This window comes from Armigeres subalbatus, chromosome 1 (genome assembly GCF_024139115.2).
Source record: "Armigeres subalbatus isolate Guangzhou_Male chromosome 1, GZ_Asu_2, whole genome shotgun sequence".
NCBI classification, from domain to species: domain Eukaryota; kingdom Metazoa; phylum Arthropoda; class Insecta; order Diptera; family Culicidae; genus Armigeres; species Armigeres subalbatus.
This window is the reverse complement of record NC_085139.1, coordinates 33683985-33711850: the sequence shown is the minus strand read 5'-3', so window position 1 is coordinate 33711850 and position 27866 is coordinate 33683985. Positions and strand designations below refer to the sequence as shown.

The following is a 27866-nucleotide window of genomic DNA, read 5'->3' as shown; positions in this document are numbered from 1 at the left end:
AAAGCTAACGTAACCGTACTAACATAAAGTTTCACTTACCTGTTTAATCGTGAACTCGTTTATTAAGTGATGATTATGTTCATTTAATGTACAGTGTAACGACACGCAGTCTGAGTGGAATAGTAGCTCTTGCAGGGTGTAGACGCGATTCAGGCCAAGCGATTTCTCGATACCGTCCGGCAGGTAGGGATCGTAGAAACTCACATTGAAACCGAACACCTTCGCCCGCAGCGCCACCGCACTGCCTATTCTGCCCAACCCGACTAACCCCAGGGTGTCTCCTCGTATTCTTGCACAGCCCTAAAACGATTTAAACGGTACATGTTAAAGTCAAACGGTTTACCTTCGATGGCCAATTCAACGAACCTGCGCTGCATCCCGCACTTGTTCTGGTCCTGTGAATTTTTTGCCCTCTCGAACCATGTTCGCGAGCCAGTACGTCCGCCGGTATAGGTTCAGGATCAGACACAGGGTGGTATCGGCAACTTCTTCGACGCCGTAGCCGGGCACATTGCACACGGCAATGCCCAGCTCGCCGGCAGCTTTCACGTCGATGTTGTCGACCCCGCTGCCGATGCGGACGATTATCCGTAACGCTTTGAACTTTTCCAGATCTTCTTTTGTGAGGATGATTGTGTGCCACATTAACGCGCCCACTGCTTCGTTTAATACCTGCGGGAAACGAGAGGGATGAATGTTAGATATCAAGTTCAAAAAGTATGGGTGATAGATTTCTATTTTAGTTGCATTCAATGCAGTCAAACTAACTTTTAGTTTTATGATCGAGAGTTTAATAAATCCGTTATTCAAATATTTTAAGCCAGTGGCGTCGCGTAACCTCACTTTTTACCTGTGCACTGACGTGAAAAATGATAATTTTAATAATTCTGCAGCCCAAATGGAAAATAAAATTATCAGAATCGTTTAAACTAATCAAAATCTAGTTATTCTATACATTTCCGTACAAAAATTCCTTAAATTTTAATCCAGTGCACAGGTGGATTGAGGTTAGGGAAACGCCACTGTTTTAAGCTGCTAAACCAAAGAGCCTTTTTTACTTAAAAAGAAAGACGCAAAGTCGCAAGGCAATACCAAGCTGAAGGTGGCTGGGTTCGATTGCGGGTCCTATCTACGACATTTCCGGTTTGGGGTTTTCTCGACTTCCCTGGGCACAAAAGTATCATCGCGTTAGCCATATGATATACAAATGTAAAATGATAGCTTGCTTGTATTTAGTATCACTATCCAAGGCAGAATTTGCTCCTCATTGACACACTGGGTCACTGGGAATTAACTTCCTAAAATTAGTAAGACGAAATGGTTTGGTTTCAAGAAACCTTCATCAAATAAACTATTTGGTAGGGGTACACACCCATGAACCATCTCCGCTGGTTTTTTATACAAAATGGTCATGTTTGAGGATTGATAACTTGATGTCTAGCAATTAGATTAAGGACATTTTTTGCATCTCAGCCTAAAATAACCTGAATTTTTTAAATAATGATTCTAATTTGTATGCATATTTACTGAAAATGCTGTTTCAGATGGAACTAATTATAGAGCCTCTCCACTTGTATGGAGCCCCATATAAAAGTGGTGGCTTTATGATTATTTCCATATAAAACAGCGTTTTCAGTAAACATGCATACAAATAACAATCATTAAGTAAATTCAAGTTATTTTAGGCTGGGATGCAAAAAATTTCTATGATCTAATAATTAGAAATCGAGATATTGATCCTCAAACATGACCATTTTGTATGTAACACCTGTGCTGCCCCACTCGCATAACAGTCCCCTTTGACTTTTCATCACTTTTGAGTTAACGTAATGAATAGGGTTCATTTCTAATGTACTTCCATAATAAATCATAATAAAAATTGCGATTTTGTATGCCTATGAGAGAAAAAAATACCAAGTCATGTGCGTCCCATATTGAAAGTACCCGCATAACAGTCCCACTAAGAATATATATGACCTGATTTCACAAAACTGAACAATGTTTTGATCAAACCAAATCGCTTCACGGTAATCTACCGAATGATGAACAACTCAAAAAGCAAAATACGATGATGTTTCAATTTATTAGATTTTTTTTTGAAGTTTCGTATGAAAGATGCAATTTGAAATTTCAAACACTGTTATCTCAGTATGCGAAAAAACGGTATGGGTATGCGAGTGGAAGCAGTGTTTTGGTGTCATAATTATTCCCATGGGTGTAGTGGTGAACATCTTTCGATATTAACTGATACCAGAGTGTTTGTAATTAGGAGTGGCGACAGTGGCAAACTATGTTTTTTGAATAACTTTGAAATGCAATGATAGATCGGGCCAATTTTTAATAGGGAACAACTAGACCGCAATCCACGTCAATTGCAACCTGTTGCGAGCAATAATATATAGGGGACCAGGGCGCATTATGAGCACCCGGGGCAGATTGGACACCCCAATATCCTTGTTAATTAAATCATTTTTCTACTTTCAAAATAAGTTTTACTTTACCATTGAAGATGATTTTTCAATTATTGGTCATCCCATGGCAAAATTTTCTGGCATGCATTTGTGACAAGTTTCCTTGATTTTTACAAAATTTCCAACAGTTTTTAAATATGTTCACCTGTTGGGGCAAACTGAACACTCTATAAGGGGGTAGAACTGACACCTTAAAAATTAAAAAGATAACCTCAAACTCATCGAAGTAGGCTTTCATATCGTGTTATTTTTGTGTTAGCATGGTGTGGAATTATAAATCGCTATAAAAGTGCAACAAAAAAAGGAAGTGTTTTGTATAGATTTGGCAATCTCGTTGGCAAGTTGATCGGTACAACCCGTTGACGATGCCAGTAGGGTGGATAATAAGAGCATGCATAGATTATGCAATGCTTGGAGGAGAGACGATTATGAAGGGGTCTTGCAATAAGTGTGAGGATCCATATAAAAAAATCATATGCTTCATACAAAAAGTTCGACAACCATGTATGAGGCCGGATGAAAGTGGCAAATTTTTGCGTTACATAATCAATATTCCTTTTCTTATTCATCATGAAATTAAAATAGTAAACGACCATATATGACCTCGCTTAAGAAGAGGGAAATAGATTTTCGGATGTTGATGATCCAAACACAATTTTAGGTGTCTCATACAAAAACAATATAGGTTACGATGATATATAATCACAAGTGAGATAATTTTCTTCATATTTTATAAAGGGTGTCCATACTGCCCTATGGGGGTGTCCAATCTGCCCCGCTAGGCGCTACCTTCCCGAGAGTAGTAAAAAATTAAGTATTACAAAATCGTCCTATTTGATTGAATTGCCTTATTTTCAATACGATTCAAAACAGAACTGGTAGTTAACGAGCAATAGTATCATGTAGGGTTACTGCTCCTGGACTTCATCTCATAGCTCCGATATTGGTCTCACGAAAAATAAAGCAATGAAAAGGTATTTGGTTTGTTGATTATTTTTCTGATTTTTTTCAGCAGTGAGCACGCATGTTAGCAAAAAGAAGCGACCTAATTGGTGCCATATTCCTTTGTTTCGCGATGAGATGAATATATGTTCAGTGAGATGGAAAATGGAACAGTTCCCCTAATTGCTAAAAAAATACGAATTATATTTAATTTAAATCACCTAATATTGATTAAAACCTTAGGGTGTCCATATTGCCCATTGTTCCCCTAATAGGATAAGTACCAAAAAGTGTGGCTCACATTTTTTGTACCCATACACACACACATACAGACATCACCTCAATTCGTCGAGCTGAGTCGATTGGTATATAACACTATGGGTCTCCGAGTCTTCTATCAAAAGTTTGGTTTTTGGAGAAATGTTTGGTTGCTAGGTAGAGCTGGTGACCAGTGGTGAGTGCCAATGTTTTGCATTTTTCGAAGCCATTTTTTGTAGTTTTAATTGAAATAGGGGGAATGACGGCTTTGGCAGGTTTTGTTCTATTATTATCAGGGGTTTTTTTATGACTGATATTGCTCAAATTTGGCCTAAACATTCTTTGCATATCAAAGAATATTGTGGCCAAATTTCATAAAATTCGGTCTACAAAAATTTTGGCAGGGGGCCAATAATAGAACAAAACCTGCCAAAGCCGTCTGTTCCCCTACGTAAATATTTTCTACTTCTTGAATAGTACTCACTTCGCCACCATTACTACCATCTCAGCCATTACTGAGCGCAAAATACTGAAATACTGGATAGGTAGTCAAAGCGTTCTTCGTTGGCAGTGCACGGTTTAGTGCCAATGTAGTAACGCAATGAGCTAGCCTTTACTAATGTCGTTTTTGGTTATTGCTGGGTCGAACCTAGTTCTGCCCCGGATCCGCTCTAACAGCTGTCAAAACGTTCGGTTATTCGTTCAGGTTGGATCGCGATCCGCACCAGATCTGACCCAAGATGAATGAGGTTCGCTCTGCCGATTTATCGAGATCCAACCTAGGTCCACCAATACAGTCGAACACAAACTGTCAAACTGGTGTTTATGTTTACGCTAAAGGAAAATGAAAACGTAAAAGACACGGATGGGTATTTGATTTTATTTGTTTGATTTGTTAAATTTATCAATTTTGTTGCTGTCTTCCACGCAAAAATGGATTATTAATTGTGTGCTGTCTTCAAGTTTCTCTGATGGTGAATCGGATTCAGATATCGACATATTTTTCGCTGATTACCTCAGATGGTAGCTCCATTATAAACAAGATGAGGGTTGAAAATGTGATTTACAAAATGCAGTGACTATTACGTTGTGTATTCGAAGATATACTGTAGGTATAATTGCTCTTTCAATGGGAAAATAGCGTACCGGAGTATCTGCCACTATGAAGTTATTTATACCAAAAGGGTTAGGGACAGAAGGTCGAAAGACAAAAGGTCGAAAGGACAAAAGGTCGAGAGACAAAACGTCGAAAGGCAGCAGGTCGAAGGGATAAAAGGTCGAAAAGGACAAAAGGTCGAAAGGGACAAAAGGTCGAACGGACAAAAGGTCGAAAGGACAAAACGTCGAACGGGACAAAAGATCGAAAAAAAAATCAATGAGATCAAAAAGGCGAAATACACGCTTAAAATGACTTACATATTTTTGTGTTCCGTTCACACAAAACGGGCCTCTCCTGGAACAACTCATATTATGAGTAACTACGATGTTACTCATTTTTGTGTAACCGATGGCCGATGATTTTCGGTGAGTTCATTTTACACAGCGAGAGAGCAGTCGGAAATCGAACCTAACCTCAATTGTATGTTTTCAAATTAATGTTTAAGTAAGCCAACTTTTCCATACTTATTCGGAGGCTTCTCCAATCGTTTTGATCAACAAAACAAAGTGCGATGATTGTATTCGCCCTTTTTTTTGTTTCGCCATCAAAACAAAAGGAAAAACCTCCGAAAAAGTAGGATTTCTTGCAGCACATTCTGCACACGTTCGCCATCATAGCGACCCGAAGGGACTTTGACAGTTCGAGGCAAACTCACTTACACATATCATGCACATGTGAGACAGTACACAGCGACTGCTTATGTTTCACACAAAATTTTCACTCATAGTGAGAGTTGGCCAAGGCGTCGCCGGGATGTGTGAAAGCTATTCATGCGATGTGTACTTGACTTTAAGCGTGTAGACAAGAAACTGAAACGGAGAGAATCAATCTCGCACCAGAGTTACCGCACCGCACCAGAGTAGAATCAATCTCGCACCACCTGCACAGTTGTGTATGCTCTTTTATTTTTCACAATTTTTAACAATTAAATAAAATTCATTCTGTGAGTACAACTAAGATGGATGTTTGAGTTTTCTAAATGTCACTTCGGTTTGTCAAAATTGGGCACGCCGCATATCAAATGCACCGGCGAGTATTGAACGCAGGTGTATTTTTAATGCACGCGTCTGCGTGGCTGAGGCGTGCACTGTTTTGACAGATCAAAGTAACATTTAGAAAACCTAGATATCCATCTATTATTTGCACTCATTGAATGAATTTTATTTTATTTTTAAAAATAGTGAAAAATAAAAGAGCAATTTTTTGCCAACTGTATAGGACAACTCTGTCTCGCGCAATACATGTTTTATTCATTTTCTAACTCAACAATCTTCAACAATCAACAATCAGAACTATCTATATATTCATATTATTGTTTCAGGAGTAATGACTTCCTTCTTTGAAAATTGCTCATTCTTCAACTTTGATAAATGAGATAAGTGAGCAATTTCTGCTTGAAGTCAAATGCATTGGGGTCGTACACTTATTACGTAAGCAATTTCTCTGGGTTTTTCGACCCCCACCTCCCCCCATGTAAGATTTTTTTCATACAAAGGCATTTTTATTTATATGGAGCGTAAGATATTGACCGACCCCCCCTCCCCCCATATGTACTTACGTAATATGTGTACGGCCCCATTTCACAAATTCCTTTGGAATACACAAAACTTGTTATCAACTTGTTTTTAATCGACATTTTGTCCCTTTCGACCTTTAGTCCTTTTCGACCTTTTGTTCCTTTCGACCTTTTGTCCTTTCGACCTTTTGATCTTTGGACGTTCTGTCCCTTTCGACGTTTTGTCCTTTCGACCTTTTGTCTTTCGACCTTTTGTCCTTTCGACCTTTAGTCTTTCGACCTTTTGTCATAGATTCATACCAAAAAGCCAAAATGTTCATACCATTATTTTAGTCATTATTGCAGTTCTGCGACTAATTTGTTTAAGGTTATGTATTTGAAGAATATTAAGGTCACTCCTGACGGAATCCAATTTTCAAAGTACTCGCGTTTTCAAGGGCACACCATTCGATACAGAAGCAACGCACAACTGTCATTTTTATTTTTTCACGCATGCTGCGACGCAGCAAAGTTGAAAAAATAAAAATGACAGTTGTGCGTTGCTTCCGTATCGAATGGTGTGCCCTTGAAAATGCGAGTACTTTGAAAATTGGATTCCGTCAGGAGTGACCTTAACATAATGTATTAACCCTTTATAAGGCAGTGAAACTATATTGCCATCAACAAATTGTATTTATTATTTTTGTAAATATTTTTAAATTATACGTTTTTCTGATTACAGGCTGGATTCGATTATCCGAAAGCTCGATTAACCGGAGGCTCGATTATCCAGGGGTCGATTAATCGGAGAAAATGGCTCGATTATCCTTAGAAATATTTTAACCCATCTTACAAAAATAGAAATATTATCTTTGTGTATCCGTAAAGTATCCAATATGTGCAAGACACCTAGTAATGATAGTGACTTTCTCGCTTTCCTAAGGGACTGTTAACGTAACGCTTTAGGGGAAATAAGAAAGTCAACCCAAGCGTTCTTCTTCTTCTTATTGGCATTACATCACCTCACTGGGACAGAGCCGCCTCGCAGCTTAGTGTTCATCAAGCACTTCCACAGTTATTAACTGCGAGGTTTCTAAGCCAGGTTACCATTTTTGTATTCGTATATCATGAGGCTAACACGATGATACTTTTATGCCCAGGGATATCGAGACAATTTCCAATCCGAAAATTGCCTAGACCGGCACCGGGAATCGAACCTAGCCACCCTCAGCATGGTCTTGCTTTGTAGCCGCGCGTCTTACCGCACGGCTAAGGAGGGCCCCACCCAAGCGTTAGGATCCGTAAAAAAAACTTTCCATAAGTTACGAGAGGGAGGGTGGGGTATCAAAATTATCAAATTCAGCGTTACGGATTTTGTAAAAGAACCCTAAAGGAACGGAAATTAGGAATATTCAAAATTTCGATTCATGGCATCGATATTGTTTAAGCATTCGTATGTACATTCTGAGTACAGCATTGACATTGGGATTCATGCCACCAAATGGTCCTTCGGAATATCCAGAATGGATTCATTCACAAATAACGTAACGCTAAATTTGAAGATTTCGGACCTCCATCCCCCCACTCGTAATGCTTTTTATATGGAAGGTTTAATTGGTTTGTATGAATCGTATCGCACGGCCTGAACCTGTCGCTCTCCTTCCAGCGTTACGTAATTTGTGAACAACCTTAATATTTATATGAAAAAATAATTATTTCACTAACGGTGGGCTATGTATGGATTGAAACACCAGTTTGAAATCCGCGACAAACAAAAATATGGTTTCTTACTTCAAAACACGTTTCATAAATGCGAAATTTCAATATTTTTGCTTCTAATCTATTGGCATATTCGTCGATAGAAAATAAAATGAAAGCACATTCGCCAATTTATATAATACCCAAAACTGCACGCGAGCCACAGAAAATATATGTGCAACTAACTATGCCCGAAAGAAATTCAATTTTTAATGTTTCCGGGAAACCCTCCATTTTAATCGATGTTGTATCAATGCAATTAGTTATAAGTTGGTTGGGCAGATGGCAGTCTGTTGTCATAGGGATATACCAGTTAGATCAAGGACTATATTTGAAATATACTTTTTAGTACGCTATACAGTTTTTTTTCTTTCTAATCTCTACCATCGTTTTACAAGGGCATGGACGCATCAATAATCCGTCAGGCTATTTATTGATCAGTCATTGCATTGTGTACTTCCATAAATCCGCCAGTTAGGAAATAATAAGACCAATTTCTTCAAAAGCAAGCAACAGAGCTCTACAGCAAAGGCCCGAACGAATATGATTAAAAATATAGCAAAAAAGCACTCAGGTGAAATGATACCAGAGGCGGACAGGAATGGTTCCAAGACCTACGATTTTTCAAAAACTTGGATAATGTTCACGATTTGAAAAATTATGTCATTACCACTACGTATAAGATAATGGATGGGTATTGCTAAGCTTATATAACACGGCAGACTCGACACGTTGTTTATTTGCTGGAAGACCATCAAGCGAAAATAACATGCACTAGAGATACCAAAAGAGGCCGTAGGCTTCATGGTAGGTCGCGTACACGATGGTGTTTTGCAATTGAAGTAGACCTGAAGGTACTAAACTTCAGTGCGCCTTTTAGCACTTGGCCCAGGATTGACTGAGTACGTAAGAGTTAATGAATCTATATCGGAGTGGAACTGGGTAAGCGGAAATAGTTAGATTCTGCCACCACATGTGCAAACTAGTTCTAAGTGAATAATCTCCTAAACGAAGGAGGGACCTCCCAGGATCTAGCGATTAGCCATCTATAGTTAGCATTACAACATCATTTGTGCTATCAATCGTAGGATTTTTTGGAGTATCAAGGCTCAAATTCAGTCAGACACTTTGTTGCAACGAATAAGCTCTCAATGAATATAAGAACAGCGAGGAATTTTGAAGCACAGGTAATGGAACAAAAACGCATGGAACTGAGAAAAAACTAGCCTAACAAAAAGTTATTGGAATACATAATAAAACAAAGGACGAATTCTGATTGTTTTTAATGATATGCCTGCAATAGTGGGAGTCATTAGGCATGGTACAAAACTAGACGCAACTGATGGTCGGTCAATGAAAAAAAAACTTATCTATCGTTCAACCGACGATATTCGGATTTCTGAATATTGCCCCAATCATTGACAGGCGATCTGATTCTTTCTCAACAAAAATTTGGGGTTGTATACAAGACACGACCGCTCGACGTAAACTACGTAAAACCAAATATAGTACACTGAACCAACTATTCCGCTCTATATAGAAGAGAAGGAACCATCGACAACCACGACAATACTACCCAGCTTTAGCAGCATCTCCTACTCTACGACTCCACTGTCTAGCGGCTGGGCCACCCCATTGATACAACCCAGTTCAATAATAGATAATACCCTAAAAGTAGGCAATTATCAAGGATTGGAACGCGCTGTATAGGGGATGCATAATGCATGAAAGAACTAAATTTTTCAATAGTTTAGCGTTGATAATCAATAGTTTTAATACTACTGGCAAATTGGTGGAGAGTTTACGAATCGATTGATAAATAAATCATTAAAATCCATTGAGAGATAAAGGACCTATTAATGTTACAAATCTTACATGATTTCGTGACGGTCCCCAGTTTTGAAATTTTCATTTGACCCCCTGTATCCGAGTCTTCCCCTTAGACGTAGTTTACATCAAAAGAAAGGTCGAACAATTCAAGGACTTTCTGTTTGGCAGCTAATGACCAAAACGTGGCATTCCCAACCTAGACCTCAATCCTTCAGCAGCAAGTAGACATACCACCGGAAAACAGCGCGCAAAGAAAGACAAAGAAAGGCGCGCAAAGCGAGTCACTCGAAGATGCAGATGAACCAGATTCCCACCACCCTAGGATAAGGAGTCATACAAAGCGGCAGGAACCCCAGGATTCTAGTCCTCACGGAGAAGCCGGAACCGTGGGAACCGTATCATGGCATTTTATGTCTATTTTATTAGTGTTTTTTTCTCTACCAAATTTTATCCTTACAATAATTTTAATGTGGCAATTTTAATTCAAAATAACTGGCGAAGCCCTTGGTTGGCTCATAAGGGCCGCCTTCCTCTTAGTTTAAATTGCTATATGTACCTTGCTATTGGCGGTACCCAAGGTTGGCTCGTGAAAGGAATCCTTCTGATTCCTATCCTCATTTGTGTCGACCATATTATAAAAAATCAAAAACACATAAATAGGGACAGCTTCGATTAGCTATCAGTTCCGTCCCGGAAGTAGCATGTGTGAATATTAATGCGTTTGATCCAATTTCATCGTCGACCTTCTATGCAGCGCAAATAATCATATTTGTAATTCCGGAATTAGTGGCACAAAAGTTCTGGGCAATAAAATAAATAATTCTCGGCAATCTATAAATACAATATGATCGATCTGACAATTCGACAGACTTTCTATGTGTCTGGATCTTTGACGGATTGCTGATTTTGCAAACGCCCGAATATCGCCCGAAAATCGCGATTTTCGCGAGAGTGTAGTTATAAATCCGCGATTTTCGCGACAATGTTTGACAAAGCCGCGATTTCCGCGACTGGAAGGGTAAATCCGCGAAATTCGCGAAATCCGCGACTATTGTAACAGCCCTGCAAATGGCATCCTTGTGTTTAGGGAACATCCGTAAATTATGTAGCACTTAGAGGGGGGGGGGGGGGGGGGGGGGTGTAGATTCCTGAAGTGTGATAATCCATACAATTTTTTTAAATACCTCGTACAAAAAGTGTGACATAGGGGGAAAGGGGGATTGAAAATGGCATTATAGCGAACGCCTCGGGAAATCTTACTATAATCTAATGTTATGCGCCAACCGATGTTGCCGATTTGCAAGACAAAGAGAACTTCTACAGTCAACTCAATGCCGTCGTAGATATAATTCCGAAGGGTGATATCAAGATCTGTTTGGGCGACTTCAATGCGAAGATTGGATCCGATAACTCGAACCATGAGCGCATTATGGGATGCCATGGTCTCGAAGAAATGAGCGAAAACGGAGAGCTGTTCGCAGAATTTTGTGGTAATAACGACATGGTGATCGGGGGATCGCTCTTCCCTCATCGACCGGTTCACAAGGTCATGTGGGTCTCCCGTGACGGCTTTACAGAAAAGCAAATTAAACACATCTGCATCAGCCGAAAATGGAAACGGAACCTTCTTGATGTACGGAATAAACGTAGTGCCAATATCGCGTCTGATCATCACCTCCTCATCGGCGAAATACGCCTGCGCATTGCGCAGATTCGTCGGCAGGAGGAAAGAGTTGGACGACGATTCAACACACGCCGACTGGAAGATGCCATGGTGAAACGTTGAAGATCTGGAGACGTGTGCTGCAGATATTTCGGAAGGTGGCATCGTGGAAGACCAATGGACCGCCATTAAGAATGCCTTCATCGCCACCAGCGAGAACAATCTGGGCGAACTGCGCACCCAGAGAAAACAATGTATCACCGATGATACCTGGAGGAAGATAGAGGAGCGAAGAGAAGCCAAAGCCGCGATAGAGCGATCAAAAACCAGAGGAGCCAAAGTCTTGGCCCGTCAATGATAAGCGACTCTTGAGAAGGAAGTAAGACGCTCATGTCGACGGGACAAGCGAGCGTGGGACCTAACTGACCAACTGAAACGCTGGTTCGAGCACTTCGAACAACTTTTTCAAGTGCCAGCCAGACCATCACCACCTCGGCATGATCTTCCTAGGATTCGACGAATAGCACGCGTCAATACCGAACCTCCATCACTGCTAGAGATTCAAACAGCCATCCAAAGCATGAAATCGAATAAAGCCCCAAGGGTCCATCGCATATCAGCCGAGATGCTCAAAGCTGACCCCATGACATCCGCTCAACTAATGCATCGTTTATTTCGTAATATCTGGGACACCGCAACCTTCCCGGTCGACTGTATGCAAGGTATCTTAATGAAGGTGCCCAAAAAGGGTGACCTGACTGTATGCGATAACTGGCGAGGCATTATGTTGCTGTGTACCGTTCTCAAAGTTCTATGCAAAATTATCCTAGCCCGGATTCAGGAGAAGATCGATGCGACTCTCCGGCGGCAGCAGGCCGGATTCCGTGCCGGAAGATCCTGTGTGGACCATATTGTCACGCTCCGCATCATTCTGGAGCAGGTCAACGAATTCCAAGAGTCCCTTTACTTGGTATTCATTGACTCAGAAAAAGCTTTCGACCGTCTCAATCACGAGAATATGTGGGGCGCCCTGAGACGCAAGGGGGTTCCTGAGAAAATCATCGGCCTCATCAAATACAGTACGAGGCCTTTTCGTGTAGAGTGCTGCACAATGGAGTCTTGTCCGACCCTATCTGGGTCGTAGCTGATGTGAGGCAAGGATGTATTCTATCACCGTTACTGTTCCTCATCGTAATCGACGAGATTCTGGTAGATGCGATTGACTGTGAACCAAACCGCGGGCTGTTATGGCAGCCTATAACCATGGAGCACCTAAACGACTTCGAATTAGCTGATGACGTTGCGCTCTGATATGCAGAGTAAGCTCAACGACCTTGCCGAGCGCTCCTCTTCGGCAGGTTTAGTCATCAACGTCAACAAAACCAAATCGTTGGATGTAAACACGATGACTCTTCCCAATTTCACAGTAGCCGGGCAACCAGTGGAGAATGTTGAAAGCTTCCAATATCTTGGTAGCCAAATGGCGTCAGACGGGGGTACCAAGATCGACATAGGCGCACGGATCAATAAAGCAAGGGCTGCCTTTGCGAGTTTAAGAAATATCTGGAAAAACAGGCAGATAAGTGCCAAAATACCAATTTTCAACTCTAACGTGAAATCTGTGATGTTGTATGCTAGCGAAACATGGTATGTATCAGTGGAGAACACTCAACGGCTGCAGGTGTTCATCACAACTGAATCTCAAACAACGAGCTTCATCGTCGTTGTCACCAGAGGCCGATAGCAACAGAAATTCGGGAACGAAAGTTGGGCTGGGTCGGCCATACTCTACGTAGGGGCGGAAACGAAATCTGTGAACAAGCATTAGACTGGAACCCAGCGGGACATCGCAGCAGAGGCAGACCCGACCGAAAGTCGACCGAAATCTAACCTGGCAACAGGTTAAAGCGATAGCTGGGCAACGCTCAGGATGGAGCTCTTTCAAGTCGGCCATTTGCACCACCGGAGATTTGCAGGATTCATAACGTAACGCAGAGAGCAAGATGGATCGATTTGAGGTCCCTCCGTGAACTACAAAGTTGGCGACGTGCAACTACAGACCGAGCTGAATGTAGATGAATTTTATGTATTGCAGAGGCCTTAGTTAGAATGTCAAATGGTGCTATGCGATGAAATTCATTATTTTTTGTTTTATTTTATGGACGTTCCAGTATTTTCGGAAGCCCACGACATGTATAAGCCACAACATCAAGTGCATCTGAAAAATCTTGGTTCTTAACGATAAAATTTAGAAGTTTTCATTATTTGGGATCATGGTGGTTAGAGGTGTGCGCCGTCGCCGCCGACAGTTTATGGCAATCCCGTTGAAACTTCAGAGGATTTCTCTTGAAAAAAGCTATTTTTCTTGAATATTCCATACAATCTTGAAAATTCGTTGAAAAATCGAAAAAGCTTCGTAGTAAATTCCCTTAAAAAATTTAAAGATCTTTTTGTAGAATTTGAAATAAAATCCACAGAATTTCACGTTGAAATCAAATGTTTTCAAGGAGAAGGGCCGTTTGTTGTTTGGCCAAATATGTCAATAATCTGAAACTCGACTGGCATTTGGCCGAAATAGACATATGGCCGATAATGTCGTTCGGCCGAACAGGTCATTTGGCTGAAAAGTCGTCTAATCGAATAGGTCATTTAGCCAAAAAGGCCTAGATGGTCGTTTGGCATGAAAGGGCCATTTGGCCGAAAGTGTTGTTTGCCCGAAAAAAATCGTTTGACCGAAAATGCTGCTTGACCGGACGAGCTGACATAAGGTCGAAAACGGTTTGACCAAAAATGTCATTTGACTGAAAGCGACGTACGGGTAAAGATCATACGGTTGAACTGATAATTTGGCCTAAAAAGACGTTAACTCCGATAGCTCATTTGTTCAAAAATGGCGCTTGGCCGAACGGGTCGACGTTTTTCGCCATATAATCCGATCAGCCGAATAACATTTTCGGCCAAATTGCCCTTCCAGTTAAACTACCGTTTCTGTCAAATGGAATTTTCGACGACAACGCCTATTCGACCAAACGACCTGTTAGAGCATATGCCTTTTTCAGCCAAATGACTAGTTTGGTCGTACCGTCAAACCGTTTTCCACATAATAACCGTATCGAACAAATGGAATTCGGCTAGATAGCTTTCGGCTTAACGTATTATTCGGCCAAGTGGTATTCGGTCAAATGACTTTCCACCGAATGATTTTCAACCAAACGACCCTTCGTCTTTTGAAAATTTTCTCGTAGAATTTCCGAAGAATTACTAATGGACAACATAAAAAATTTCACGTAGAAATCCAAAGAAATTCCGAAAAAAATCCAGTTGAAATTCCGTTGGAAACAGTTTTTGTGAAACTTAAAAAATCACAAGGAAATTCTGTTTAGTGGAAACTCCGGAAAATTCTCGACGAGAAAAAAATCGAAGCATGCATGCCCGGTGGCATAGGCAAACTTCTAAACAATTTCCCGTGAAAATTTCAAATAAATTTCGGTGAAAACTTTAGAGCATATCCTGTTGAAAATTCGAAAAACTTGAAAGAATCTCCTGGGACAGTTCATTAGATTTATTAGATTAGCGAAATAAAAATATTCTCCCGTGAATGTCTTTAAAATATCCTGAAAAAAAACTTTACGTTACGAAAGTAATAAATAAAACGCCAAGTCTTCGCCGACCAAAATTATGACAAACGCCGCCGCCGACAATTTTCGGATCGGCGTAGACCTCTAAAGGTAGTCAGCAGAACCCATGAACGGACCAAAGGGATATTTTATTAGATTTTATATAACTATAATAAAGTTTATTTAAGCAAAAGTTAAATTTTCAGCGACAACAAAAAATCGATTATCCGATTATCCGGAGTGACATTTTTTTCAACACTCCGGATAATCGAGTCCCGCCTGTATTTTGTTTTCTACTTGAAAACTTGTTCTTACTGATAATGTTGAAGTATCATAAGTAAATTCTTATGTGAGCTCAATTTTATACTAGTTGGAGTATTCAGAAATGGTAAACAGCTCTTTTTACCGATATTAAAACTTTCCTTAATCTTTCGGTTACCAACCCCCTTTTTAAAATGAAAAAATGAAAATTAAATTTATTTGGCTAACGTTTTTGTCTTTTAACATTTTGTATTGTTTTCTTTCACCAAAAGAAGCGAAATTTATTCAAGGAACATTTTATAGGAACTTTACGGATTTCCAAGACTTGATTCCAGAGTTATTCCGGATTTTAAATGGGCGTTAGCTTTTAGTCTTTTTCAAGAACGCATACTTTGGAAAAGACGATTTAAGATATTTTGAATGGAAACGACGCATAAACTATACCAAAATCGATCAGGAATTTGATCGGTGCAAAATAAGGCCTGTATTCCGGATTTCGTTTTGCCAATACCTGTAGTGGGTCACTTTACGGAAATACGCGAATATGTACTATCATGCGACTCATTAAACTTCACGATTTCATAAGTAATATAATAAGTTATAAGATATAGATATTCCATTACTGCCCATAAATTCCTAACAGTCCCATGTTTGCTAGATTTCCTATCTACATGGGACTGTAATGAATTTATGGCCAGTTTACGGTTAAACAAACTTCTCCACACAAACTATAGTCTTTAGTCTCTCTCTATGTGGTTTTCTAATGGTTCTGATATAGTTCGTCGAATCTACGTGTCATAGTTTTTATGAGTGACACGTTAACAAATCAAAAACTTTATTCAGACTGATACAAAGTACTAAAAGATAGATCTGACACCCATGCACTGTCAATTACGAAATGCGTTAACACAATCACTGGTTTATTGTAAACGACAAATGTGAACCCCAAACATGATCACTATTTTTGCACTTTGCTTCTCTCATTAGGTACTAAGCATTGTTGATTGACAAGCACTCCCCGTAATACAAGAAACTTAATTCTCGAAGCACTAATTCGATTTGCCGAATACACCCAGAACTTACTTTTTCATGAATCTCCGATGTGCTCTGTGCGTCGCAAAACGCGACTGTGGCCACGTCCTTCAGTATTGGCATCTCGATCGAGCAGTCCCGCCCGTCCAGCAGGGCCACCAACGGCCGCGACTGCATCGGCCCATTCGAGATCGGTCCACGAACATCGCCCAAACGGGATCGTTTCGGCAACATTTCGCTAGTATTGTGTTGGTTGACGTATTTTGGCGGGGTTTTGGGGAACGTTTGCACAACAATCAAATCACCACTGACTGTGCGAGTGGCTTTCAGCGGCGTTTTAGGTTTCTTCTATTCACTGCACTTGTTTTCTTTTCTTCTCCGTTTTTGTACAAGAATATATCCGGTAAAGAAACGGATAATTATGATGCACTACAAATCAAAACTTGCGTTTATCGCACATTTATACGGCTTTTCTACACGCTATTTCTTCTTTCCTGTTGAAAATGAATAAAAACAAAATAAATATCCCCCACTTGGTTGAAGCACAGCACACAAACTAGCTTTCTGGTGCGCATGTAATCCACACGGCTGACGGATAATAAATTATGATTGACTATCGAATCAACACAATGGATCCTTCATTTGCATTCACAACTCAATCGGTCAGATGTTCGGCTGCCAAATTGGTATCCAATTAGGTTGTGTAAATTATACGACTGGGTGGTGCTGCCGTTGCCCCCTTTCGGGTGCAGCTTTGCCGTTGACCTTCCTTGCTGCACAACGGCCGAACGATATTCACTGCTTTTGCAACATCCTGCACATGTGTGTAACGAACGACATGGGGCTCGATAATGAGTACACTGGAATGGAATTATCCTACACTTGATTCACTTTGTATCATTCTGATGGACGACCGACGACGACGGGTTGCCGGATCGGTTACGTCCTGATGTTGGTGAGTGGAAGGCTATTTTCGTCGAACTGTGGCCCACATTGTGGCGATTTCTGAAAAAGAAACAGAACAAACGTAAACAGTTAGTGTTACTTCGCAATAAAGGTATACACAACGAACAATATTAAAGATGCATCCTCAAATGAATTATTTTCAGGGTTGATATGGTGTTGTATCAGACTGGTCTACATTTTCATAAGTAGAAAACCTTGTCCATGAGTTCATACTTCATTTAGACAATACAATTACTTGGTAAATCATTGTCGTATCCGCTAAACCATCAAAACCGCCGCATTTCTAACTGCCCTGTATTACATACACATAATCTTATTTACCGCACAATGCAGCATCTTGAAAAATTGCTACACAAAAATGTATCCCACTTAATCCAGCAAAGAGCCAGCAACCGCAGCAGCCGAGAATACTTTAAAAGTTATTCCTCGAGAGCAAGACTCTCGCTCGGTTCGTAACGTGCGGGCACTGGCACTGTGGCTGTGTTGTTGGCAGCCTAGAAGGAATTTAAGCGCAGAGATGTGAAAACGACCGACAGATAAAAGGGGTGAAATTTTATCGATTTTCCCGGCTGTAGGACCAACAACCAACAGCAGCGCAGTCGAGCAGGGCAAGGAGCTATCGTGTCGTCATATAGCCATTGCTATACGGAGTGTAATAGGGATGCCATCAGCAGCGCCACACACTGACTGGCACCGCACTAAGGAGTATCTCACCCCAAATCCTGGCCAAAAGTCAGAAACAATATTTTTAGATATCTCCATATTATTTTTCGTTTTTGTACTCTCAAATAGTAATACTAACTTGCCCTGGGATTTTTGGATCAATATTGATTACTTGTGAGCAATGCTGGCTGCCAAAACTTCACCATAATTTACATGCTAGTTTTATCGCAATTGTCAATGAAAAAATGTTCATGTTTTATCGTGTTTTTCTGGGTTTTTATTGATTTTTAAGATGAAAATCAATATAGGTATCAATAATGAGGGTATGTAAAATCGTTTCAAAGCATGATTCGATCTGGAATTGTTTTTAGGTGATCCATAATGATGATATTAATTGCTAGCTTTTTTTTACCTTTTTTACAATAATATGTTTTACAAAATTAAACTTTTGATTAGGTTCCAAGCCCGATCAAGCAACAAAATTGTCAGCGTTGGAAAGATTGAAGTTTCCTCAATAAGCTCCACGAAAAACATTTCACGCATCCTCACGCATTCGTGAGTTGTTTTTAATTGAATATAGTGAAGTTTTCTAAGAGAAGCTAGGCGAAAAAAATAAATATTAATGATTTTAAGCGACAAAGCTCATAAAATGGTTTGATTTCAAAGAAGAGCTGGACTTTGATGAAAAGCATACGAATTTTTCGGATGTAAAAGGTTGTTAAGAAATAAAGCGGTTGAAATGCAACGAATTTATCTGATCTGCTCCATTGATTGTAATATCAATACATTATCCAGGGACTTTAACATTATCCTATGACAAATTGATATAGTTGAAGTGAACAAACGAAGCACATTTTCAGCAATCTTAGCAAGTAATAATTAAAGAATGAAAATTAACATAAAAACCATACTCATTGAAAGAGTCAGAGGAGGACACCACTCGTCGCAAGCACGCTGTAGTTCCCAAAGGTAGCGTTCTTACGCCAAGTGGTGCTTTACCTAATAATAACAACTGACCCCCCCGGTGGTCATACTTCACTACTAGTGTAATACAAAGAGCACAAAAGCAATAAAATACGCTTTACTGTTAATTTGATGCATTTACAGCCGACAAAATGATTGGCATAGTTTTGGCCACGCTTTTATACTGCGTACTCCTATGTGCACCGGCACAACTCAGCGGAGAACATCATCGGTAGCAGCAGCAGCAGGGACAGAAACTGCTCTGGAACGGGTGAAACCACGCGTACATGAGTCTGCTTCTAGACCCCCTTGCGTCGCACCACGGCAACGGCGTACAGCGTATGGAAGCTATGAAGCAACTTTCGTTGACTCTTTAAACTAGATGGGGTGTTATGGGTACCGGCGTTTTCCGGCATGTGCTTTAGATTTTTGGCCTTGTTGTGATGGTTTAGACTGGTGCAATGACTTTTATTATTCATTTGTTTAATTGGTAGGTTGGCTAGCCGTTTGGCGTAACGGAAACGAAATAATTGTTTTACTTGATACTCATTCCCATGCGCATCCAAGAAAATTGATTATCTGCTCTTACTTTTATTTTCTCGAAATTCAAGCAAATATTCAATATAGGGGAACTGTTCCATCTTCCATCTCACTGAACATATATTCATCTTATAGCAAAACAAAGAAATGCAGCACCAATCTTGTCGCTTATTTTTGCTAACACGCGTGCTCACTGGTGAAAAAAATCACAAAAATAAGGAACAAACCAAATTCCTTTTCATTGCTTTGTTTTTGATGGGATGAAAATACGAGCTATGGGATGAAGTGCCGAACCGTTCCCCTATTTGTTGATATGATAACCAAGTAGTGAACAAGTACAGTGGGTAACATTTGAAATTTGTTGTATCTTACATAATGACATAAATATTGAATAACAGCTGCTACCCTACAAGGTATAACCGTTTAAAAATACTGCTAAGGAACTATAAAAACTGATACAGCTCCTTAAAAGCAAGAGATAGTGATTTGCACTATTCTACTACAATATATTTTCTCAAAGCACCAACAACTTCGTAGAACATTAGAAAAATATAGGAATTGAAATGAAAAAGTTAGAGCTAAACATTAATTTTAGGTGCACCCTTTTGAGTAAATTTTTCTTACTCCTCGAATAAAGTGCTCTAATAATAAAGACACTCTCCAGAAGACATCTAAAGTCTGCAACCAATAGTTTCGCCGATAATAAAAATGTCCCACTATTTTCACAACCATCCAAATGTGCGGCGGCGGTAATTTCGGCAAGTCATTTTAGACGTGAATTGGCATTAGCATTAGCATTGAGCATTTCGCACAAATTCGTAGGTGGTACAAGCTTGGACTATTGTATGAGAGTAGCATCACTTTCATCCGTTACCACAGATATTGATTTCGGACTAATCACTATCTCTTACATGGAAGCAATGCACTCTCCAATAGTCGAGATCTGTCCTGGCCACGTCCTTGCGAATGCTGAGGAAGGAGAAGGATGGTTAGTTGGACACCTACTTAAGAAAGATGCAGAGAACTCTACGACCTTTCATAGGTGCCACGGGAAGTTTTGGATTTGTTAGCGTGGAAGGTTATATCAGTAGAAATCGTTTTGGTAGAACGTGAAACTCAGAAAGAACTGAGATAGAAATACAAAGTAGGAAAGGGACGAGCGTGGTCTTGAACCCACCCCCCCTTCTTATAAAGGCAGAAGCGGTAGCCACTAGACCACCGAGCTCGTTAGTCATTTTAGACGTGAATTGGCGTGCCAATATTCCTATTCATGTTATTTTGATTTTTAGGATATTTTTTAAATTGATGAATTATTTAAAAAAAATTCAATTATTTAAGGAAATTCTTCTTCTTCTGGAAAATTGTTTTTTTTTCGGATTTTTCGTCAGGAAATTTCTCGGAATTTTCTTGGAATTATTATCCGGATATTACTTGAAAAAATCGTCGGAATCTCCTCGACGGAAACTTTTTCATAGTTTCCACATGGGAAAATCATCTAAATTTATCCAATAAGAAATTTTCGGAAGTAATAGGTACCCCAATTTTTTTTTGTTTTATTCTCCGAAATTTTCTCGAAAAATTCCCTTGTCAAGATTTTTTTTTGTCTTTGGGTTCTTCTTCAGAAAAAATCCGGAATGTCTCTATCGGGAAATTCTTCAGAATTACCGAGCACTGAAACACGTCGGGTTCGGGATTTGTTTTTTATGTCCTCGATTTTTTTTCGAAATTCCATCGGAAAATTTTCAAAAATTCTTAGAGCTTGAGCTTGAACTTGGTTGACTGCCCGTAGTTGCTACTCCATTATGACCAGATCAGCTGTTCTTGCAGAGAGGACCAACAGATGTTTGCTTGGGTTTGCACTCATCTTCAATGTACAAGTACTGGTGATCTCATTTGTAAGGTCATATTGACGCCTGCCACGTCAGAATGCAAGTCAATGTAGGGAAGAGGGGAGGAAATGATGAAGTAATCACTCGCCCACTGCAAGCCGAATATACCTCTGCACTTGCCACGAGATCATACGGAATTTATTGGAATTTTTTGGGTTAGGTTCGAGAGGCAGAGATTCGTCTTGGTTAACGAGCTGCCAATGTTATAGATAGAAGAAAGCAACTGATAGAATGTCTAATTGGAATGTAGGAAACGAGCTTTTTAGTTCATTTCCAATTTTAGCAGCTACTGCTAGAATAGCCAACTTGAAGGTATTTGGATAGAAATGGAAGCGGCATGGAAGTCCATTTCCAGTTCTAGCGATTGCTAGAACATGAGAAATAAGGAGAAAGATACAAAATAGTAGAACGGCACGGGCCTGGGATTAAACCCACGATCTCCGTCGACCTCCAAGCGTCGACTTTCGGTGTAAACATTGATGTGTGCGGTGTCAAAATGGATCTCTTCATCTTGATACATTGATATTTAAATTGAAATTTTAAAATATTTGTTTTGTCATTATTTGAGAGGTTTTCAGTTTCAGCCCTTGGCTGAGAACTTTCGAACTTTCCTCTTAAAATTTTAAAATTAACAATTGATAAGGGTCTACAATAAAAAGTTAACAAATTCAATTTTAATACCCTTCGATAGCATCTTCTAATAGCTACTAATCGTATAAAAATGTCCCGCATCTTCAATTAAATTACTTGGAAAAAAATAACTCGTTTTTTTCTGTCAGGAATAAGCTTTCTCCAACTTCGGGGCCGATAACGGATTTTTTTCCGAATCGTCATCGGCCCGAGCTCGGATAGAAAAATTATTTCTCTCCAAAGGCTTATTCCATGTTTACGTTTGAAAAATGCCATAAACAAAGGGTCTATGAATGACAAGCAAACACAGAGTGACTTATCAAAAAGGCCTATTCCAGAGAAAAAATGAAAATAGACTTAAATTTTTCTTTTATCGATTTCTACACTTTTTTGGTTATTTTCGATCCAAATAAGGTTATGGATAAATAAACAGTGTTGATTATTTGCTTTTAGAAGCTACTCGAAATATTATAAACAATATTATTCATTTTTTACGATCGATTCTCAATCGGCTATTGAGGATCAGGAGGCAAATTTGGTTTGTAAGTTTGACAACATGCTGCGAGAAAGTCATGCCTACATTGCCGAGTGCTTGATCAAAACAAACACGAGTCAACGACGAAGCCGGCTACTGAGAGTCAGAGAGAGATGCAAGTGATAGTAAAACGACGAAGATTTCCGTCCTAGATTTCGATGTCGCTCGATCGTTCTGCGTCCGTTAGGAAAAAAACGAGCGTCCTAAAACACGATCGATCGCGCAGTAATTGATTTACTTTCCGACTGCACAAAACAGAACTAATCACCCGGATCTCGCGAAAGATCTACGTCCGATACGAAACACGTATAATCGTGTGCTGATTGATTTACATTACGACACCATTGAATGTTTTACTTTCCGCCGCATAAAACTGACCTAATCACCCGGATCTCGGATCAGAACAGGAGGACAACTTAGTGTGCGGAAGAATATATAACAGATTTTCGTATTTCTAGGTATTCCCCTGTTATTCATAAGTAAGTTAGACAGAAATACGTCAAGGATAACGGACGTTAAGCATAATGAACGTTAGATATAAAATGACCTAAAGAACAGCCCATGATATAAAGATGATATGACTAACGCTCATTATGCCTATCGTTGTGGACCCTGTATTTCTGATCATGACACTTAAATTTACCATCAAAATCTATGGAGATAGTGGTCACGTAATGATCATTCAACCTTACAATTTTGATCAACAAGGACAAAGCAACCCACCATTGAAGAACCGTGCTTCTAAGAATTAAATTGCGGATGACAACCAACCAGCACAAGTATGGATTTTTTTTTAAAGAAAATGTAAGTTGTTTACGAGAAATTATCTTTTTGGGTAAATGTTATTTTTAATGAAATGTTATTATGAAAACTGTTACTTTCAGGCAAATGTTGTTTTCAACAAATGGTTTATTTTCGGGGAAATGGTTTTTCATGTAAATGATATTGTACTATCCAAATAAAATAAATAATGGGGAATTCTTATGATGCTGGGTCATTAGGCCGAATGGTCGTTAGGCCGAACGGTCATTAGGCCGAATGGCCATTAGGCCGAATGAGAACTGGGGAGTGAGAAGTGAGTAGTGCGCAATGAGGAAGAAGTAGAAAGGAAGAAGGAAAAAGGAAGAAGAAGTAAGAAGGAACAAGGAAGAAGGAAGAAAGAAGAAGGAAGAAGGAAGAAGCAAGAAGGAAGAAGGAAGAAGGAAAAAGTAAGAATGAAGAAGGAAGAAGGAAGAAGAAAGAAGGAAGAAGGAAGAAGAAAGAAGGAAGTAGGAAGAAGGAAGAAGTAAGAAGAAAGAAGGAAGAAGAAAGAAGGAACAAGGAAGAAGGAACAAGGAAGAAAGAAGAAGGAAGAAGGAAGAAGAAAGAAGAGAGAAGGAAGAAGGAAGAAGAGAGAAGAAAGAAGAAAGAAGAAAGAAGAAAGAAGGAAGAAGAAAAAAGGAAGAAGAAGCAAGAAGGAAGAAGGAAGAAGAAGGAAGAAGGAAATAGGAAGAGGGAAGAAGGAAGAAGAAAAAAGTAAGAATGAAGAAGGAAGAAGGAAGAAGGAAGAAGAAAGAAGGAAGAAGCAAGAAGGAAGAAGGAAGAAGCAAGAAGGAAAAGGAAAAAAGAAAGAAGGCAGAAGGAATAAAGAAGAAGGAAGAAAACGGGAGGAAGAAGAAAGAATAAAAAAGAAGGAAGAAGAAAGAAGGAAGAAAAAAGAATAAAAAGAAGGAGGAAGAAAGAAGAAAGAAGGAAGAGGGAATAAGAAAGAAGGAAGAAAGAAGGAAAAAAGAAGGCCTAATGACCATTCGGCCTAATGACCATTCGGCCTAATGTCCATTCGGCCTAATGACCTTCGGCCTAATGGCCTGACACCATTCTTATTATGCCTGAGGTCCGTTAGGCATTATATGTAACCAGAATAGCAACTTATTTTCAGAATAAAAATTCGCTGATTTTTCCAAGGTATTTTGAAATTTCCATTCATTTTCTATTCATTTTTGAAATGAAGCATTCCACGCAGAATGACACATATATAGCGAAATTTTAACGTGATCATCTTTATTTGGGATGAAATTTTGCACATATCTTCGGCACAGCAGACTGATCATTTTCCACTAATTTAAAAAAAAAATCGACCCTCGAGTAATTTATAAAAAGGTCGAATGTGTTTTCGAGCAAATTATTTAAAAAATATTGTAACTTGGAAACCGATTATTGTACGAAAAAATTATCTGAGAACGAATTTGAGGAGGCATAAAGGAAAATATTACATAGGTCAAAAAAAATATTTTACCCTTTAAAAAATCGTTAATTGTAAAATGGAAATATCTTAAAAACCCATCTTTATTTATTCACAATTTTTTACCACAAAAACTTGACTACAAAACACACATTTTAACGACATCAGTTTGATGGAGATGTTAAAGTTTTAGTGGAAGCTATTTTTGGCTCATTTTTGAAACATTGACTATTCCCAAGACATAGTGGCATTGCCAGAGGGAGGGTGTGTTTTCGACATTACCCCCCCCCCCCCCCCCGAGACAAAATTTTTAGTACAATTTTTTTTTTCAAAAAAAAATGTTCGGAAAACACCCCCCAGGTACTACCAACACGTATATTTGACGCTGAATTATGATTCCTTGGTCAATTTAAAACAAAAATGCCGTTGTTTATTTTATTCCTAAGTATTACCGTTTTCAAGATATTTCAAATTTATTTTTTTAAATGAAAAAAAAGTTTTCCGCCCTTTTCAAAGCTTACTCGCGATTCTTCATCACCAACACTAGTACATGAGATTGCCAAAATGTGTACATCAACATCAAAACAATCTGTTTGAGAGTTGCGATTGAATGAATTAAGCCATCAAAGGTGATAAAAGGTACATATTAAAATGTTAATTATCATGATGTATACCTGAATTATAATCATGTTAGGGCCGATTTCTTCACCCCCGCTTAGTCGTTAAACCAGGTTTAAGCGTATGGGTAAGCACCACTTAAGAGTTAAGCGAAGGTGAAGAAATGGGCCCTTAGAGGTAAAAGCATGAGCATTAGGTATTAGTGGCTCTACCTGAGTGCCTGACAGATGCAGTCTTTTTTTTTTTTTTTTTTTTTTTAAGCTTTATTTGAGTGATTTTTCAACATATTGAAGAGTTCATCACTATAGATAAAAAAGGTAGGGTTTGGATGAAACCCCCCTCCGCGCCCAACCCGGGGGTCGCGCCGATAACATGAACAGAACTACATTTAAATATAATAAAAGGTTTGTTCCGGTAACTAGTTTTATCGCTTGTTTTAGGATCGCCTCACTACAGTTTGAATTTTCTTCTATAGCGGTTCTGCCTACTTAAATACAGCTATAATTACTACTAAACAAACGAATTAGAGAAAAACAGACAAAATTTCCCTAACAGGTGGTAAAAACCCGCATCTCTACAATTAGAATGTCTACTATTTTGTTAGAGGCGAGGAGTGGAAAATTAACTTGCTTAATGAAAGAATCTTCCGGTTTCATCTGTTTGTCATCTTCTACAATCCTAGCTTCTGTCTACCTGATCTACCTATCAAAGCGTATGCCACTATGACACGCGCCAGTACAGCCAAGTGTGGAATTAATTTTATTTATCTTTGTTGTAGGTTGCACGATCTGGCTGCCTGACGATCGAGTTAAATAACTTGCTAGGTAGAGTCGGTTATAGGGAGATTGAAAAACGAAGGATATAATGTGTCGTGTTGGTGATTTTTACAAATTTGTTTGGGATATATTCCGGCGGAAAGCGGCCGGAATTGTGTCGGTTTATATTATTGGCTCTGCAATTTGAGCAGTTTTGGTGTTTAGGTTCAGTTGGCAATTGTCGATGGGGACGGATTTGCAGTGGGGGTAGTTAGTTGTTGGTGTTTCTGCTCGCTTTTGCTCCGTTGATGCTGATCTTGCAGTGGTGGTGTTTAGGCTGATGTGGGTTCGGTTTGACGGCTTGGTGTTCCAGGGGAGTGAAGTCATCATGTTCCACATAACGGCTTACGTAGGCTGGGGAAGGTGAATCGCACCTGAAAAATCCAAGGAGGATCCTCATTCCGGTCCCGGTAGCTTCCGGTTGAGGGCACCCTGACAGTTCCAGGGCCGTCACCATCTCAAGCAGCGGTTTCAGCACAGTAGCTAGGTTCGTTTGTGGCAGTAGACATTTGGAGATTGCGTTCATCAGCGAGGTTGGCAGTAGGCCAACCAACGATTTATTGTGGCAGATTGAAAACCAACCGGTTTTCCCAGGTTGCGGTTGTAGTTGTTTGGGCGATACAGTTGGCAGTATTCTTGGTAGCGTTCGTTGGACGAAATCGATCGAATCCAAATCCATAGTGCAGCGTCGCGCAGGCGGAAGTGGACATGATGATGACGATTAGCGGTTGCTTCTTTGTTTAACTTTTTTCTGCGCTTGGGCTGGCATTATCTCCGCAGGGGAGCTGTTTGAGAGTGTTCGTTTAGCGGGTGTGTTTGATAGTTGAGCTGGGAGGCTTTTCCTTTGCGTTTTCGATGCAGTTTTCGGTCCGTTGTCCTTCAGGAGAAGGGCCTTGGGGACTCCTCCGGAAGATCTGGTTGCATGTGGTTGTACAGCGGGCGTGGGAGTAGTTTCGGTGTCACTGATAGAGACGGAATCATTGGAGTCGGTAGATATTCTTTCTAGATGGTCGATGTCGAAGTTGTTATCTGTGACAGTTTCGCGAGCTGTCTTGGGAGCTGATATATCTTTTGCTAAGGAGGGTGCAACAAAATTAGCAGGCATGACTGTACGAAGGAAGTTGTTTAGCTGGGTCGTTAGTAGTGCTATTTGCTCGTCTTGCTTTGTAATAGTCGCCTTTAGTTCCTCGATTGTGATATTTCCTGTGGGGGTTGTTGTGTGAGCTCGGGCTGAAAGCGTTGCGCGCAGTTCGGCGATTTCGGCGTCTTTTTTAGCAACGATCCGGTTGAAATCGTCATCTCTATTATTTTGATCCGAGGAAACGGGGCAACAATCTTGGCAAATGCATTGCTAGCATTTCGAGCATCGTAAGCCTTCATGGCCGCCGGGTAGGATAGACCTAAATCCACTTTCATCCTCTGAATATCGTTTTCTCTCCGATAGGCGGGGCAACACCGTTCAGAGATGGCGTGGTCGGAAGATTGGCACCGGGAACAAAACTTTTCTCTGGAGCAACTTCTGTCATCAACAATTTCGTGG

The 27866-nt window shown here is 39.8% G+C and overlaps 1 protein-coding gene across 17 annotated transcripts in view; it reads right to left on the bottom strand.

Annotated features, from left to right (window-relative positions):
* Nucleotides 1-27866, bottom strand: part of LOC134223676 (C-terminal-binding protein) — a 307370-nt gene that overhangs the window by 40870 nt on the left and 238634 nt on the right. For 14 of the 17 annotated variants that reach the window (XR_009982692.1, XR_009982698.1, XR_009982691.1 and 11 more), the window contains exons 2-4: nt 16538-16980; nt 367-672; nt 40-300 (exon numbers count right to left, since the gene is read on the bottom strand). Coding sequence is in view for 13 of the 17 variants with exons in the window: in XM_062702867.1 (XP_062558851.1) it covers nt 40-300; nt 367-672; nt 16538-16720 (750 nt within the window). In the remaining 4 variants the exon portion in view is untranslated. Of the gene's footprint in view, nt 1-39; nt 301-366; nt 673-16537; nt 16981-17366; nt 17492-27866 lie in introns of all 17 variants that reach the window. The other 3 variants (XM_062702877.1, XM_062702885.1, XM_062702890.1) reach the window with 3 other exon arrangements.